The following is a 20,136-nucleotide window of genomic DNA, read 5'->3' on the forward strand; positions in this document are numbered from 1 at the left end:
CTTGATCTCGCGCTGTCTACGGCAGAACCTATACGTATCCCATTAAATCAATAAATCATAAATACACCAAATTGCAATGAATTATAATAGATGTACGCACACCATTGTTGGTTTCCTTCTTTACAGAATAAACACATACACATGTGGTTTGAAACGTCGGACACCTTTCTATATTATTCGAAAATAATGGTAAAAATAAGATCAGTTCTTAAAATTAACTATGTAATCTATTGTTTCTATAAACATGCATACTCTTTCATTCATTTACACTGAAGACTTCTCTCTCTCTCTCCCACCAAAGACAACTTTCTCTCACCCTCCATAAATTGACGCCTGTTTTCCCTATACACGGAGACTCCCAAGTATAAGACAGGCATATATGCCCTCATTCTCCCAATCATATAGAAACACAAAAGTATATATATATGATAACATATGAAAATAATAACAATGAACCATAATCAAAGCACGCGTAGCTAAGATCCGTTCATAAAAAAAAAATTGGACAAATCATCATCTCATCAATGTTTATGTCCTCCTTATGTTGTAGTGGATTTGCAAAAGAATCACCATCTCTTCTGATTCCATGGATTTGACTTATACCAACCAAAAGCAACTTTGGATTCGTTTGTGGCAATCTTCAACTTGACGATCATCCCTGAAAGTTACAAAGGCCGAGTTTAACATTTTATTTATCACATTTATCACATTTTCCATTGCGACATATAAAAAAATCGTTACCATGTAAACATATTGGTTATTAATTCGATAAATTCTAAGCTTGTATTTACTGGAAAAAAAAATAGCTGGTGTGTGATACTGTACACACAAAGTGGCGGAGTATTTATGTTGGTGATATTGGCATATCTGCTAAAAATATCTCTCATCCATATGTTTTTTCCTCGCTGACATCATTTGTTTTCGATTATATTTGAAAGCTTTATATAATGTTATAATTACTTACCTTTGGTTATTTCGACAAAGCACTCGTTCGGTTTCTCTGACAAATCTTTTGTGTTCACGTAAGTGTTGCTTAAAAACTTGAACTGGTTGTCTTGGTAACTGACGTCTGGAAAAATACATTTTCTTTATTTTTTTTTCCACTAAAAAGACAAATCATATCACAAACATACTTTTTGGAGTATAATTTGGAGTTTAGTATGGTGTTTATTATCACTGAACTAGTATATATGTCGTGTACAAGTTGCGATTTTGTACAGGTTATAACATGTACAAAAATATTGTACAGGTTATAACATGTACAAAAATATTGTACATGTTATAACTTGTATAATGCAAAAATACAAGTTATAACATGTACAAAAGTACCTCATACATGTTATAACCTGTACAAAATAATGCTGAAAAATGGTTTCAACTTGTACAAAATTGAAAAATAAGGATATGTTTCTATTATTACAACATATGTTATTAACCTCAATAATATTTTCATAACTTTTTTTATTATTCCTTCATGCTAGTGTGTTTTGTCCTTTTTGTTGATACAGTTAATGTCCAGGGGTCGGTATTTTGAAGCATTGCTAAGACCTGTCATAAGATATATATGTCTGAGGATAGCCAGGATAGATGTGTTTACAAATAAAATTGAGAATGGAAATGGGGTATGTGTCTAAAAAAAACCAAACCCGCTGATGGAGCAGACAATATCCAAAGTCCAGAAATAAATGCTTTCAAAGTAGAGGATATAATTTAAAACAATCAAAATGACATTCAACTCATGCAATGATCTCATAGTTTATAAAATAAAAATTGAGTTACAAATTTACATAAGTCATGCTGAAGTCCAAAAATGTTAAAGAGTAGATCCAATTATATTGACAATGAAGCGTGATCCAATTAAACTATTTCAGCTTTCTCTTGCTTTTACAAAGTAAGCATATGAGAAATTGTTTTAGTCTTGACATGCTATAAAAGGAGAGGGAGGAGTATTACCCAAAATTACAAGTCATTGTTCTTAAATTTTTTGGATGAATTTAGTTAGTAGTATATAATGTAATTGTCATTGGGGAAATGCAAGCTTTTAGTAAATAGTGTCACACTTATTTAAGCCATGATGGAACGCATAAAACATACAATTACATAAAAACACATTTTGACAATATAAGTCATGAAACATATATTTCTGAAAGGAGTAAGTTCGGTAAGGGTAATATTTGGCCCCAATTATAAAGTTCAATGTTACAAGATAAAAAATGTTTCAAGTTGACCTTAATACATGGGAGAAAGTTTTATAGAACAATTTCTGTCATAGTTTTATTTTAAAGCGTTGATTTTAACATCCGAGTTGGGTCAAAGTAAGGCCTTTTGGTGAAATTCGACAAAATCGGCAGGATTTCAGCCAAATTTAAGATCATGACACATAGAGCGCAGCCGTCGACAACCTTAATATTCAAGCTAAACATGTTAAATGTCTTTTCAAACATTCTTGTCAAAGATCTTTTTTGTCGACGTATGCGCTCCATGTTCATGTTTCCCGTGCAAATATCTATTGGAAATTTACCCATTTTCCTTGTTTTTTCGTAGAAAATCAAAATGAATACTATTTGTGACGTCATCAGTAGTATGTCAGTAGTTAATCACTCAAATATGAGGTCAACTCCTTAACGGAAGAAGAAGAAGAAGAAGAAATGGGGTCAGTCCCCCACAATTCCCCCACAGGAAGTCACGTCACATCTAATCCTCTTAACTATGACGTAGTATCCGGTCTATAATCTCTTAATCCTCTTAACTGGTACTTAACATCCTGGTTATAATCCTCTTAACTGAAGTAGGTTAATCTCTTAATCCTCTTAACTGCTACTTAACATCCGGGTTATAATCCTCTTAACTGAAGTGGATTAATCTCATAATCCTCTTAACTGCTACTTAACATCCTGGTTATAATCCTCTTAACTGAAGTGGATTAATCTCCTAATCCTCTTAACTGCTACTTAACATCCTGGTTATAGTCCTCTTAACTGAAGTGGATTAATCTCTTAATCTTCTTAACTTGTACTTAACATCCTGGTTAAAATCTGGTGGGGGGGGGAAATTAACGGACATGTATTTTTAATCCCTCTACCCTCCTACGTATAATCTTGTAAACGTGGCATACACGTTGAGACATGCACGTTTACATTATTGTTGTACATGATCAGTTCGTTTTTCTTCTCCAACGAATATGAAATATCTACAAAAGGTTCACAACTTGTTTATTTTCGAAGAAAAGAAAACTAGATTCTATATTTTATTACTTTCAATTGATAAACATACATTGTTTCAACTAAATGACAAAAGTTTTCGCATTGAACATTGGAAATTACATCTTCTCAATGAAATTCTACTATAAAATATAGACATATATATATATTTTGTGTATTTAAAAAAAAAATCATTTTGAGTTAAGATGTTAGAGAGGATGAGCACAGAAAACCTCCAAACAAAGTGGTGTTTTTTCGGACAGAATGTACCAAAAGCAGAGATCGTGTATTTTTGTCAGATGATAATAGTTTTCATAATTGTTATTGCGGCAGTTGTTAATTTATCAACACAAAATGGGAGTATAGAACTATGGGTTAGTTTATTAAGTGGTTGTACTGGTTACATTTTACCAAACCCTTCTATAAATAAAATATAAATGAGATTCACATAAAAAGAGGGGAGGAAAAAAAGTATTCGAGTGACCCTCCTTCTAACCACGTGACGGAAACGTTCACCATACGTTTCGTTTATCTCTTAATGAATCATCATGAACAATTTAAGCCGCTACCACAACTATAAAAGCACACAGTTATATCAATGGCACAGGCACAGGTTGATTTATCCAAGGAGGTGTACGGTTGTGACTTTGATCACTTGCATACTGATTTATTCAAGAAACAGATCGAGTGTTTAATTGATGAAACAACAAAAGTGGTGGTGAAGAAAAGAGGAAAACATACTCGAATACAGCTTGTTGTTAAAGGGAAAAAAGATTCTGATCTCTAAAGAAAATTGGACGAAACTGTGTTATCTAAAGGACAGCATCTTATTTCTTCATTCATTTATAGACGAACACTGATAGTACAATGGTGGCAATTAAAGTTGGTATGGAAAAAAGACTGCTTTCAACTATATTACTGTTTTCTTTTGCTGAATTATTGGATGAAATGGTGCAACAATTATCAAAGAAGTTTTGTCAGGGATGCAAAGTGGAAAATGGATCACAACATAAACACGAATGTTTGATGGATAGTGAACTAGATAAACTCGAAAAACATTTTGATCAGGCGTTCTGTGAGTTTAAATACAGTCACATACTAGGAAAATACAGAGAGAATGTGAGAACATTGACCTAGGAAAATAGTGTCGTTTTAAACTTTTTCATTCTTCATGTTTTGTTCATGGACACGCTTCGATCAGAAAAAATGAAAGTGAGTGTTTATAATTTAATGGAAAGGAAATTAAAATTTGAAGGACGTTTCACACAGTAATATTGTATTTTGTGTAAATATATGTATATTTCATTGAATAAATTTATACTGATGTGGAATTTTTCGTTGTGTATTTATTTTCTGGTAAAGATACAAAATGTTATAGCATTTCATTAGTTTTCGTATTTATTCGTATATTTCCGGTAGTATTCGGAAACATTCGTTTATTTCCGAATGTATAATTATTTCCGGTAGTAGTCGGAAACATTCGTTTATTTCCGAATGTAAAGTAATTTCAGATCATTTCCGGAATCGTTCGTTGATATCTGCTTTTTCATTCCGGAATTATTTGGTTGCTTCCGTATTTTACTTCATTGGTTGCATTTTATTGTGTACTTCATTTCTTTTTTCTGCTTATGTATTTTGTTTCTTTTTTTTCCCTTGATGGTGATGTATTTTGATTCTTGTTACACCCTCTGGTGGTATATTTATTTGTCAAATAAAATAAACCAAAATAATTAGAAACATCAGTGTATAAAACAAACACATATCTCGAAAAATAAACACAACGACATAAGACAATTAAGGTGTAACGTAAGGGTACCCAAATTGCACCGAGTACCCAAATTGCACCTATTTAGAAAAGATAGCAACGAAAATCTTACAAGATTTCCTAGAGACTAAACAATTTGTATTTTTATGATTTGATACTATGCACGTCTTTCAACATAGGTAAACCTATTTAGATATACACAAAACGTTCACAGTATTTATAAACAGATGGACTGTTTACTGAAAAAGCAAAATGTACGAAAACGTCACCATGCGACGTCATCAAAACGTCATCTTTTTAAAATTAGCAAATACAATATATTATAAGTGTCCATTCCGTCAAATATGAAGAGTAAGCATGGACTAATATCCAATTGTTCAAAATATTTGAAGAAATTAAACAAAAGCTCGGTTATTAGAGTTTTGACGATGTGAATATAAGCATGGATGCAATTTGGGTACTCCTCATTACAGAATCTGGGATGGTTTGGAGGTTCATTCAACCCCATTTTTGTATGACTCAATATGGATTAAAAATCAAATTGGTGTACCTATAAAATAAAGAAGGATAGGGCTTCAAAATAAACACAGTATGAACATTTTTTTCTGGATCATAAAAAAACGTAGGTGGAAAAACTGTCAAAATAGGTGCAATTTGGGTACCGTCACGTTAGACAACAAACAAACAAACAAAAAAACAATGTGTGAAGACCAGGAGAAAGTGCTTTTACCATTTCAGTCACCGTGTTGTATACAAATAGTTGGACCTACCCAGTCAGGAAAAACCATGCTTACATATAAAATACTAGCTCAATCTGAATACCTATTTACAAAAACACCAAAGAAAACCATTTATTGCTACTCTGCATATCAGAATTTGTTTTCAGAGATGGAGAGGAAAATTGAAAACATAACTTTTCACGAAGGTTTACCAACTAGCGAGGAAATTGATAAATGGTCAGAAAATAAAGAACATATGAATCTTTGTCTTGATGATTTATTGTGTCAAGCTGCAAACTCTAGTGATGTTTTAAATCTTTTTACCGTTAAATCTCATCATTGTAACATATCAGTTTTGTTTTTAATGCAAAATCTTTTCCCTCCTGGAAAATGCATTCGTACTATTTCGTTAAATGCGACATACATAATCTGTCTTAAAAACCAACGTGACAAACACCAGTTATCAGTATTAGGAAGGCAGATTCTCCCAGGTCAATTAGACTTTTTCATGTCAGCTTATGAAAAGGCAGTTTCTTTAATCTATGGATACATCATTATTGATTTGTCAACACACACAGATAAAAAATATTTATTGAGAACAAAAATTTTCAAAGGAGAAGATCCAATAATTTTTGTTCCGAAATGAGTAAACAAGTTTAAGACCATGCACATTTTTTATCACTTTTAATTTCATGTGAGGAAGAACAGAAAATTGCATTGTTGAAGACCATGAACGATAAACAATTTCAACTTTTAGTTGAATGTTTTTTAAATGTGTTATGTGGGATATTTCCGCTTAGTCAATCAGATAAAAAGAAACTCATGAGATATAAAAACATTATTCGGAAAATAACAGATAGAGAGACATCACGTATTCAAAGAAAAAAATTGTTACTTAAATATCGTAACATTATTTCTATCATTGTTAAACCAATACTTGATACAATTTCAAAATGACGAAAGAAATGATTCTTCTGCCAAAACATAGATATGAAAGTATAATACGAACAGAAAGCAATGAAAGCGATAAACAAACTAGTGCTAAGGAAGAAATTTCACCCCAGCAGGATATTAAAACAGAGAAAGATAATTCAGATGATTTGAACACTTTGATCGATCTGACCATACCAGTGAAATACAGAGAAAAGGCCAAAACACTATTGCATTTTCTTCATAGCCAGTCTACAATAAGTTGGAACAAACATGGACAAGTTAAGATCAACAACGAAACTGTACCAAACTCTCATATTGTTGACTTATTGCGGGATGTTGTCATTCCTTATGGATGCAAACAAGTACCAAGTGGACATGAAATTTTTTATGATTTTCTTAAAAATATTCACATACCTATGGGACTAATTTCAAATAGAATGAGAAAACAACTAGTTCAATCTGATATACAAACAACAGAGGAAAATGAACAATTAGCTGAAAGTGAACCAGAGAAAAATAAGAAGAGGAAGATTAATAAACATTTTGTTAGGAGGGAACTCTCGAGACTGCTTGAAGAAAAACCTAAACTAAAATGGAAAAGATTCAAATTATAGCATCATTACTAATGAACAATTGATTAAATATGTTATTTTCTATGTCAAAATAAAGATGGATAAAAAAGTGGTTTTTTTTTGTTTTTTTTTTTATTTCCATCTTACAATCTAAAAACTAACTTGAGTTGTTCCACATATTTTAATGTAAAAAAAAATCATTAAAAAAAAAAACAACAGAAAAAAACCATAAAAAAACGACAACAAAAATACTTTCTATGTACAAAAAAAACACCATAATATATATTTTTTTCATTTTCAGGTACAACCCAAATATTATACACTTTGATTTGATAAAAAAAACAACCTATAAAAACTATTCTTTTGATTACTTTTAATAAGACTCTTGTAGTTGTTAGAAGTAACATCTTATCAAAACTACCTGAGTATGAATGAGGAACTAGATTCTCTTCTGAGTAAATACTATTATGACGTTGGAGGACCAGCTTCATATGCTTCTGCCGAAAAACTATATCCCATTGTAAATGCAGAGGGCAAAAAAGTTGGAAGATATAAAATAAGACGGTGGTTAAATTCACAAGATAATTACAGTTTACAAAAAACACCTCGTCGTTCTTTTAAAAGAATAAGAGTTTACACTACGGGGATGAATAATTTGTGGGATGCTGATTTAATGGACCTAAAACAATTTTCAAAAGAAAATGAAAATTTCAAATACGTATTAGTTGTTGTTGATTGTTTTTCACGCTATCTTTGGTTACAACCGTTGAAAAATAAAACGGGAGACGAAGTCACCTCTGCATTTAAAAAGATTTTTACTGAGAAAACCAGAAAAAATTCGAACAGATAAGAGACAAGAATTTCTAGCAAATTATGCTGAAAGGGTCCTACAAACTATAAAGAATAAAATTTTTCGCTTTTTCACAAAGAATAGAACTCACAGATATATTAACAACTTGCAAAATTTGCAAAAAGCTATAATGGTACTCCACATAGAAGTTTACAAAACATTGCACCTAAAGATGTTAATTCTGTCAACGAAAGTGATATCTGGGGGAAAATGTATTTAAGCAAAACAGAGAAGAAACCAAAAGAAATAAAAGTATAAACAAACAAAAAGAAACGGAGAAAAAAACAATTCAAATACAAAATCGGGTCTTTAGTTCGACTGTCAAATATCGCTCATATTTTTGATCGATCCTATAGCCAAAGACGGACGGAAGAGATATTCAAAGTGGTGCAAAGATTCAGACAACAAAATATTGATCTTTACAGGCTTTCAAATATAAAAGGAAATGAATTTATAAGGGGGACCTTTTATGATAGTGAGCTCCAAAGAGTAGAGAAAGATGAAAATAGTCTTTGGATAATTGAAAAAAATTATAAAGAAAAGAAAAAGACGAGGAAAAACTGAGTACTTGGTTCGTTTTCAAGGGTGGCCTCCTTCGTACGACGAATACATACCAGAAGAACAAATTCAATCTTTATCATAATGGAACATATAATTTTCATTCGAAGTGATCAATCAGATGCATATTACCCTAATAATTCACCGTTCAAGTTCAAAGTTTGTTTAAATGAAGTTTTACAATTACAAGGTGAATGGAAACTGGGAATATTAGATTTTTACATTGATCAAAAAGTTACAAAAAAGAACAATCATCAATTATACTTGTTTGTGATGTATGCAGTGGAGTAAATGTTTTCCCTAATATACAATTTTCACTTTTGAGAAGAATATTTCCCACGGATATGAGTACATGGAATTATATTTTTTCTTTTCCAATATATTTACCAGTAAAGAAAAACGAAATTCAAGTCTTAGAATTTCTTATAAAAGACGAACACGGAGAAAACGCTTCATTTTTGAAGAATAATTTGTCGTTTACACTACAATTTATCCCAAGCTTATTTTAGCGCAGATATGACAAATACTGATAAAATGTACATTCCTAATGTTAATCAATGGACAAGATATTATCAGAATGTAGTTAGTGGTCAATCAAATGCTTACGTAATCATATGAAATCTGGATATAACAAAGGATCGCAATCGGGATCATTTATGATACCAATTTCGAATAAATCTTATCCAATTCGTGCAGAAAAAGAAAACAATTTTGTTGTGCGTTTAGTGTCACCTAGTGAACAAATTGTAAATCAAGCAAAAGAAGAGATAAAAATTGACGATGAGAGTATAAATAAAACGGACAGAAAGAGAAAATATCATCATTCGCCACAAAGCAGAGGAGGTGAAAAGAAGCCGAAGAAATCGAAAAAAGATAAAACTGTTAAAAAACATAAAAGGGATATATTTTCAACATAATGTCCTTGTTAACAAAAGAGAATATTATTGAAGCACAACCGTCAGAGTTCCAGATTTTTGAGATACCCCCATACCAAGTAGGTGTTGAAAGTATAACATACGAGGGATGCAGACCTGTTAGTCAAATAACCGCTTACAATCCTATAGAATTCGATCTATGTGCAAACAATGGTATGGACTATATTGATCTTAAAAGATCAAAACTATTCGTGAAATTAAAAGTGAAAAAAGCAAATGGTGAGGATTTACAAGATGGCGATACGGTAGGACCTGTGAACTTATTTTTACAGTCGCTTTGGTCGCAATTGGATGTTTATATACAGGGACAAATGGTAACGTCTAGTAATACGTATTACCCGTATAAATGTATGATGAAAACGTTACTGCAGTATGGCCAGGACGCAAAGAGTACACAATTATCTTCTAGTCTATACTTAAAAGATAGATATGGTCACATGGATGAAATATCGACTAACACTGGACTGTATGAACGCAGAAAATTCATTTCTAATTCGAAAACATTAGAAATGGAGGGACCAATTTTTTCCGATATATTTGAGATGGATAGATACCTGCTAAATATGTTATCCCTTAAACTAAAATTATATCGCAACGATGCAAGTTTTTGTTTGATGTCTGGAGAAATTGATACCAACTATCATATTTCTTTGGAAGATGTCGTGATCAAGCTTTGCAAGATCAGACCTAACCCAGCTATAATTGTCGCTCATTCAGAAGCTTTAAAGACAACAAATGCTAAGTATCCTTTCACAAAAACCATGATGAAAAATTTTACAATCATGCAAGGAAGCACCTCTTTAATCGTAGAAAATGTTTTCCAAGATGTGAAACCAAAAAGTATTGTGCTTGGATTGGTTTCTTCAACTGCTATGTCTGGAGCATATACAAAAAACCCATTCAACTTTATGAATTATGATTTAAAACAAGTGACTCTGTTTTGTGACGGAATACCAGTTGATGGCATACCACTCAAACTTGATTTCAACGAGAATAGTGGTGCAACGAACGTTTCTCCTTATGTAAAAATGTTCGAAACACGAGGAAAGTGGTTGTTGGATACGGGGAATGAAATAACAAGGGCTGAATTCAACAATGGATATACGCTTCTATGCTTCAATTTAGAACCATTCTTTTCGGATACCAAATATCTTTCACTACTGAAGCAGGGAAAAATACGCTTGGAATGTCAGTTCGGTACGCCATTACCAGAAACAGCTGCCTTACTGATTTTAGCTGAAAACTATGGATACTTTGAAATAACTGAGAATTGACAAATAAAGATTGAACACTAACATTTCAATGTAAATTGAATTTATCATGACTATAACTGTTTGTTTTTATTGTGTACATCTATCTTTTTTGTTATGTGTGTTTTACTACTAAATATATTAAAATAAACGAAAACAAACAACTGCGTTCATTGATACATTATGTTTTATTTCAATCAGACAGGATGCAAAAATAAAACAGGAATAAAGAAAATATATATGTAAAAATACAATACATGAAAAAAGTAACCCAATTACCCTCAAACATACTAACGAAACTATATACAATAAATTTTGATAAAAAAATATGATGCATCTACAATCTCCCTCACTATATGTAAAAAACGTATTTAAATCACCACAAGTTTTGATATACAAAAAAATCCCACTTCTTTGCTCTTGTAATAAATAAACAAAAACAACCAAACAAACAAACAAACAAAACCCCCCAAAAAATCAATGAATATTTAAATTTATAATTAAATACATATAAACAATAACCCTCAAATGAACAAATAATTACATCCCTCACTATATGTTAAATTAGTATTTATAGTTATCAAAAGTATCAGGATTATAATTTTATACGCCAGACGCGCGTTTCGTCTACATAAGACTCATCAGTGACGCTCAGATCAAAATAGTTAAAAAGCCAAAACAAATATAAAGTTGAGGAGCATTGAGGACCCAAAATTCCAAAAAGTTGTGGCAAATACGGCTAAGGTATTCTACTCCTGGGGTAAGAAAATCCTTAGTTTTTCGAAAAATTCAAAGTTTTGTAAACAGAAAATTTATAAAAATGACCATATAATTGATATTCATGTCAACACCGAAGTGCTGACTACTGGGTTGGTGATACCCTCGGGGACGAAACGTCCACCAGCAGTGGCATCGACCCAGTGGTGTAAATAGTTATCAAAAGTACCAGGATTATAATTTTATACGCCATCTACAATCTCCCTCACTATATGTAAAAAAACGTATTTAAATCATCACAAATCTTGATTTAGAAGAAAAAAAATCAACAAAACAATATCACAAATACGAAATAGTTATAACAAATAGAAAATAACAAATAAGATTTGAAATGTCTTTAAACGTTTTACATGATGAATGTTTATATGTTATCTTTATGTCCAAATGCTCTCGTTGTCACACCATCATTTAAAATCCATCTTTTATCATCAAAAGGAACTAATGATTTTTTATTAATAGTTTTGGAATATAAAACATGACTTTCGCTTCTTATAATATTCATTTCAGAACGTGTAACAGTTTTATCGAAAAGACAATTTTTATACATTTCATGTTTAAGTTTTCTGGATGCAGTTTTTGTTACTCCTTTTGCAGTATGCTTTTCTCTACCTTCAAAAGAAAATGAATACATCTTCGATCTCAGTCCAACAAATTCACTTATTGGGGTTCCACTTGTTTCATCCTTGAATTTACCTATTACTTTTTTATTTTCGATATCATGTAAAAAATATTCTGGTGGATAATCACTCGTATCGTACATATCTTGATATTGATGCATATCTTCATACACATCTTCCGTTTCAACGTGATATAAAAAGCTATCAGTATCGGAAAAACACAAACGAATTTTATCACCATACAGAGATTTCATATGATTATAATGAAAATCATACATCAAAAACTTGGATACGTGAAAAGTTATGTTTTCAATTTTCCTCTCCATCTCTGAAAACAAATTCTGATATGCAGAGTAGCAATAAATGGTTTTCTTTGGTGTTTTTGTAAATAGGTATTCAGATTGAGCTAGTATTTTATATGTAAGCATGTTTTTTTCTGACTGGGTAGGTCCAACTATTTGTATACAACACGGTGACTGAAATGGTAAAAGCACTTTCTCCTGGTCTTCACACATTGTTTGTTTGTTTGTTTGTTTGTTGTCTACACCTTAATTGTCTTATGTCGTTGTGTTTATTTTTCGAGATATGTGTTTGTTTTATACACTGATGTTTCTAATTATTTTGGTTTATTTTATTTGACAAATAAATATACCACCAGAGAGTGAAACAAGAATCAAAATACATCACCATCAAGGGAAAAAAAAGAAACAAAATACATAAGCAGAAAAAAGAAATGAAGTACACAATAAAATACAACCAATGAAGTAAAATACGGAAGCAACCAAATAATTCCGGAATGAAAAAGCAGATATCAACGAACGATTCCGGAAATGATCTGAAATTACTTTACATTCGGAAATAAAAAGTAAAAACACAAAAATACCGAACTCCGAGGAAAATTCAAAAAGGAAAATCAAAAATCAAAAGGCAAAATCAAAAGTCCAAACACATCAAACGAATGGGTAACAACTGTCATATTCCTGACTTGGTACAGGCATTTTCTAATGTAGAAAATGGTGGATTGAACCTGGTTTTATAGCTAGCTAAACCTCTCACTTATATGACAGTCGCATCAATTCCATTAAAATGTCAACGATGCATGAACAAAACAAACATACTCAAAGAGTAAAAATGTCAAAAATAGGGGTACAACAGTCAATATTGTGTTATCATCTTAATATCTCTACATAAACAACAAATGTAACAAAGAAGCACAAAAAGGCATACATTAATTTAACATTCTCATTTTGCTTTTCTTATACGGCTGAATTTATCTATGTAAAGTCTACCCATAATGATAGAAGGTTTCATTACTGGTTTAAAAATGCGCATTTGAAATTCGCACAGGTAGACATAAAAATAATTTTGTCGTATGACGGCATACATAAACGAAGACTTACGTAAAGTTACAGACTTAACAGTAAAAGTAATAATAATAAATAAAATAATGGTGTGGTTCAAAGTATGACGGGATACATAAGAACAGTTTCACGTCAAATACGGCTGAATTTATCTATGTAAAGTCTACCCATAAATGATAGAAGGTTTACATTACTGGTGTAAAATAGCGCGTTTGAAATTCGCTCAGGTAGACATAAAAAATAATTTTGTCGTATGTCGGCATACATAAATACAGACTCACGTAAAGTAGATATACCAAAAACCAGACTTAACAGTAAAAGTAATAATAATAAATAAAATAATGGTGTGGTTCAAAGTATGACGGGATACATAAGTACAGTTTCACGTCAAATGTATATCATGAAAAACAGACTAAACAGAAAAAGTAGTATTATTGAATAAAATAGTTTTGTCATTCATAGTATTCAAGATCCTTAAGTAAAAGTAATATCAATCAATGAAATAATTTTGCCGTTCAAAGTAGGTGGTTTTACATAACCATTGAGTCACTTCAAATGATTATCTAAAAAAGACTTATAAAAGAATTCTATAATACGTAATTAAGATGATAACAAACGTCAGTACGCAAAATCTATCCTTCAAGACCATCTTGTATTATTTGTGAAGTTGATACGGAATATTTATCAACAAGTTCTGGGTATCTTCCGATGAACTTTTTTAGAAAAAGGACGAGACGTTCTTTGACATACCCCTGGTTCATCAACTTTCTGCTCAAACGAATGTTTCCGACTACTACCGGAAATAATTATACAATCGAAAATAAACGAATGTTTCCGAATACTACCGGAAATACACGAATGAATACGAAAACTAATGAAATGATATAACATTTTGTATCTTTACCAGAAAATAAATACACAACGAAAATTCCACATCAATATAATTTATTCAATGAAATATACATATATTTACACAAAATACAATATTACTGTGTGAAACGTCCTTCAAGTTTTAATTTCCTTTCCATTAAATTATAAACACTCACTTTCATTTTTTCTGATCGAAGCGTGTCCATGAACAAAACCTGAAGAATGAAAAAGTTTAAAACGACACTTTTTTCCAAGGTCAATGTTCTCACATTCTCTCTGTATTTTCCTAGTATGTGACTGTATTTAAACTCACAGAACGCCTGATCAAAATGTTTGTTTTCGAGTTTATCTAGTTCACTATCCATCAAACATTCGTGTTTATGTTGTGATCCATGTTCCACTTTGCATCCCTGACAAAACTTCTTTGATAATTGTTGCACCATTTCATCCAATAATTCAGCAAAAGAAAACAGTAATATAGTTGAAAGCAGTCTTTTTTCCATACCAACTTTAATTGCCACCATTGTACTATCAGTGTTCGTCTATAAATGAATGAAGAAATAAGATGCTGTCACAACCGTACACCTCCTTGGATAAATCAACCTGTGCCTGTGCCATTGATATAACTGTGTGCTTTTATAGTTGTGGTAGCGGCTTAAATTGTTCATGATGATTCATTAAGAGATAAACGAAACGTATGGTGAACGTTTCCGTCACGTGGTTAGAAGGAGGGTCACTCGAATACTTTTTTTCCTCCCCTCTTTTTATGTGAATCTCATTTATATTTTATTTATAGAAGGGTTTGGTAAAATGTAACCAGTACAACCACTTAATAAACTAACCCATAGTTCTATACTCCCATTTTGTGTTGATAAATTAACAACTGCCGCAATAACAATTATGAAAACTATTATCATCTGACAAAAATACACGATCTCTGCTTTTGGTACATTCTGTCCGAAAAAACACCACTTTGTTTGGAGGTTTTCTGTGCTCATCCTCTCTAACATCTTAACTCAAAATGATTTTTTTTTTTTAAATACACAAAATATATATATATGTCTATATTTTATAGTAGAATTTCATTGAGAAGATGTAATTTCCAATGTTCAATGCGAAAACTTTTGTCATCATATTGTTGTTTTAGTTGAAACAATGTATGTTTATCAATTGAAAGTAATAAAATATAGAATCTAGTTTTCTTTTCTTCGAAAATAAACAAGTTGTGAACCTTTTGTAGATATTTCATATTCGTTGGAGAAGAAAAACGAACTGATCATGTACAACAATAATGTAAACGTGCATGTCTCAACGTGTATGCCACGTTTACAAGATTATACGTAGGAGGGTAGAGGGATTAAAAATACATGTCCGTTAATTCCCCCCCCCCCCCACCAGATTTTAACCAGGATGTTAAGTACAAGTTAAGAAGATTAAGAGATTAATCCACTTCAGTTAAGAGGACTATAACCAGGATGTTAAGTAGCAGTTAAGAGGATTAGGAGATTAATCCACTTCAGTTAAGAGGATTATAACCCGGATGTTAAGTAGCAGTTAAGAGGATTAAGAGATTAACCTACTTCAGTTAAGAGGATTATAACCAGGATGTTAAGTACCAGTTAAGAGGATTAAGAGATTATAGACCGGATACTACGTCATAGTTAAGAGGATTAGATGTGACGTGACTTCCTGTGGGGGAATTGTGGGGGACTGACCCCATTTCATACTACTGTCATCTATAATATGCAGGAACGTAATTTTGCAATAAAAAGACTTATTTTCTTTCTTGTCACTATATTAGCTATTATCCATTGTGGTATTGGTCAATAAATCCCAAAATGAAATTTAGGCTAAAAAAGGGGGCCAATTTAGGGCCTTATCGAACCTACTCCTTTGTGATCATTGTCCTCTACAGAAAAATTATTTTAGTTGTTCTTTATGCATTGGTGAATTTAAATGTATTTTTGACTTCATTAAGATTAATCTTAAATTTTGTACAAGTTAAATCCATTTTTAAGCAATATTTTGTACAGGTTATAACATGTATGAGGTACTTTTGTACATGTTATAACTTGTATTTTTGCATTATACAAGTTATAACATGTACAACATTTTTGTACATGTTATAACCTGTACAAAATTGCAACTTGTACACGACATATATATATTTGTTTAGGGGCCAGCTGAAGGACGCCTCCGGGTGCGGGAATTACTCGCTGCATTGAAGACCTGTTGGTGACCTTCTGTTGTTGTCTGTTCTATGGTCGGCATGTTGTCTCTTTGACACATACTATATTTCCATACTCAATTTGTTTTACATTGTTTAATGTCTTTATGTGACCAATATTAGTAGTTGTTGAATTTGGTTCATTTGGTCTCTTGTCGAGAGTTGTTTCATTGACAACCATTACTCATCTTTCTTTATATTTTATTGTAAGCATGTAGCTCCTCGGACAATTTTGCTTTTGGGTTTACAGGTTATATTGAATGTGTTCGAGATTTCCTCTGGATATGTAAAACACTTGAAACAGATGAACACTGGCTTAAAGAAATTTTGTATAGAGTTAAAATTAAGACCAATGATAACAAGCATGACACATGTATGCTAGGAAAACACGGTGAAGATGTCTTTGGTGTTACTTGTTGTTTAATTGTTACAAAATTGATGGTTTCTACCCATTTAAAAAAAACGACCGATATAAAAATGATAATATGAACTACGTACATGTGAAATCGATAACGGACGTACTATTATTATTACGTTGTTCTTCTGTCTGTTCAGAATGAGGCTCTGATGACTGTTCCTTCTGTATCTGTTTTGATACTTTGCAACTTACAAATCCTATATCTGGTAGCTTGGCATTAAATCCGTTTGCAATGTGAAATTCCTAAATAAAAATGGGAAATATTATTTATTATTCTACACATTATAAAAGGCAAATACAGCTACAGTAATCTATGCCTGATGTAGAAAAGCCTTAAAACTAGTATTTCAAAAAAATCAAAATTTGTTAACAGTTTATAAATATAACCATATCAATGACAATTCATAGCAGCACATATATGTCTACTCAGCAAAAAAAGCTGTTGTGAAAGAAATACAAATGGCAAGATTTAGCGATTGAACTATAAATATTATAAGTTAACAAGTGTGGACACAGATCAATGTGGATAGTATGTTTGGATGTTTGACCGTGTTTTCTGACAAAATTCTCTTTAATAAGTTAAAAAGGTAATGTTCATAAGAACAATCCTGCTTACCTGTGGTGAGTTATATTGGTATTTGGAGCTAAGCTTCTCTATAATTGACTCTGCAGCTAGTCGGAAGTCAAAATCGTCAATGATTGGAAGTAATTCATAAAGTCTACAAACGAAGAATGAAAATGAGTGAACCTGGTTGTTGATGCAATAAATAATTTCAAACTAAGATAATTATGAAAGTTTATGTCAATGTAAGATAACCGTCATTAAAGCTTTCCAAAATCAACAGAGAGGACAAAGTCTAAAAGTGTTAATTTTAGGTAGTAACGATGTTGTAAGAGCATTGAGTATTGAGTCTTATCATTTGCTTTAACACTCCACAATACATACATATTTAATATTTGTAACTTACTTATTAGTCTGTGAGGCTAAGATGTACTTCATAGATACTAGTCCGCTCTGAATACGATCGATCAAGTTGAATTTGATATCGTCCACAAGGTTTCTTTCAATCTATACAAAAAATAGAAGTCAAAAAATCAATTCTATACTAAAATACTGACTTTTTAAGGTAAAATATAAATTAAATTTACTACACATATTTAAGAGGAATTCTGCAACATGTACGTCGGATTAATTGCGTACTTTTTAATTTTTAAAAGTGTTTTTTTCTTTTATTTGTGATGTTTGAAACAGTTGAGTGACGGAAAGTGCAAATCAAAAATGTTTGATTGGTGTACGAGAACCGATAAAAACCTGAATTAGTGTACGAGAACCGATAGAACGGTTGATTAGGTCTCTATGCAACTGACGTGTTCATGCTATGAACCTTTTCATCGGTTTGCATACAACAATAAACCTTTCTCCTTTCACTATTTCAATGAAATTAAATAACTGAATATTTTTATTCTGAGTTGTAATTGAAATAAAAAGAACGTTTGAATATTTTTTTCTCTGTTATACTTACCAATCTCAAGGCATTTCTTGTTGCTTTCTCCTTTGTTATTAGGTTTGATATGTGTTGGCTGTTTCTGCTGATTTCTCCGTTTTATCGTTAAGTATTTTTTGCAAAATCTGAATGCTTTCATCTCGTCTTTTCAATTTTGTTTTAGATAGTTTATCTGCCATGTAGTTTCGTGACATCTTTGCTGTCTTCAAGCATAATTCGTATGTCTGCACCTCACTGTTAGCACTCCAACATATCTGGAAATATAAGATATTCTTATTTCATGCCATATGCACACTGCATTATTTATCATACATCTAACGCTATTTATTCTATTCCGGATAAGTTCTAAAAAAAAAAATTTAAACTTTTTCATCCAGTTCAAGCTAACTGGGACCCTGTTTAAACAATTCACCATACATGATACTTTTTAATGAGACCTGTTTAAACTACCGTAAATACTTCAAACAAAATATTTTTTGACTTCAATTTTAATTTCGAAAAAAGTGGATCATACTTTATCACTGTTTCTGGATGATCACTTTCTAAAGTTTTTTCTCCCTTAGCTCACTACTGATGACATCCATTTTTCGGCCGGTGACCCAAACAGGAAGTTGTATAAATGACTGTTTTTTCCCGGAATGGACTAAATAGCGATAAGGTGCATTCGCTTTAACTAGGTGAATATTTGAAAACATTAGACATTTTGTGTGAAAAGCAATGCAAAATGGTTATAAGTATACCAATGATTCTAAAATGGTCATTCATAAAATGTAGTTCTCAGAAAAGAAGTTGATGAAAGTCGGCCTTCGACATGGAGAAAACACCATAACAGTCACATAAATAATATCATCTGTTTCTGAATCGATAGCAAATTAAAGCTCTTGAAAATAATAGTAATTAAACTAACCACTTACAGAGGTAGTAGTTTACCAAAATTTCGGCTGTTTGAAATTACCTCTTGTTGTCTTTGCATGTTTTTATATATATGTTTGTGTGTTCTCATCAGTTTATACATTTCATCGACATCTGTATAATATTCCTCAGTTTTTACATGATCAAATCTGAAATATGTAATGTGATACTCAAAACGTTTGCATATTCGAAATATTAACTTCGATAAATGTATCAGAGACGATCTTTGGAGGAAGGACATAATTGCTTTCGTATTCAGTTAAATAATATAAGTTTAATATACATAGTTAAAAAAAAAATATTCATAATTATAAAATATAGGTTCCAGTAAAACTATAATATAAGTCGGTTTCATTTTAATTAGCCCGACATATCTTTTACATTTAGAAAGTATATTTTAAAAAAAATAGGCTTTTAGTAACGAAAACTCTTGAGAGTAAATACAAGAACACTTTCTAAATCAATCAACTTACGTTGGTATTGGCTGCATGCTGTCAGATGATGGAACCAGTTTAAAGAGTTTGCTTTGAATTGTTTCAGCAAAGGACTTCTTACAATCAGAACTGCTTGATTGGTGGGAATCGACAACACCAAAAACCATCTCAGTTAGGAGATACAGCAATTTGTTAATTTCCGGAAAATCTGGAAAAAAAATATGCAACTTAAT

At 31.5% G+C, this 20,136-nt stretch overlaps 1 protein-coding gene across 1 annotated transcript; it reads right to left on the bottom strand.

The window, feature by feature from the left end:
* Nucleotides 1-501: 501 nt before the first annotated feature.
* On the bottom strand, nt 502-18,591 carry LOC134705427 (uncharacterized). Its single transcript, XM_063564156.1, has 6 exons — nt 18,576-18,591; nt 18,021-18,121; nt 17,669-17,771; nt 17,157-17,295; nt 965-1,069; nt 502-658 (listed from the first exon to the last, which is right to left on the bottom strand). The coding sequence occupies exons 2-6, from the start codon at nt 18,050-18,052 to the stop codon at nt 567-569; spliced, it is 471 nt and encodes a 156-aa protein (XP_063420226.1). The 5' UTR covers nt 18,053-18,121; nt 18,576-18,591; the 3' UTR covers nt 502-566.
* Nucleotides 18,592-20,136: the final 1,545 nt, after the last annotated feature.

Source organism: Mytilus trossulus, chromosome 2, assembly GCF_036588685.1.
Source record: "Mytilus trossulus isolate FHL-02 chromosome 2, PNRI_Mtr1.1.1.hap1, whole genome shotgun sequence".
NCBI lineage: Eukaryota > Metazoa > Mollusca > Bivalvia > Mytilida > Mytilidae > Mytilus > Mytilus trossulus.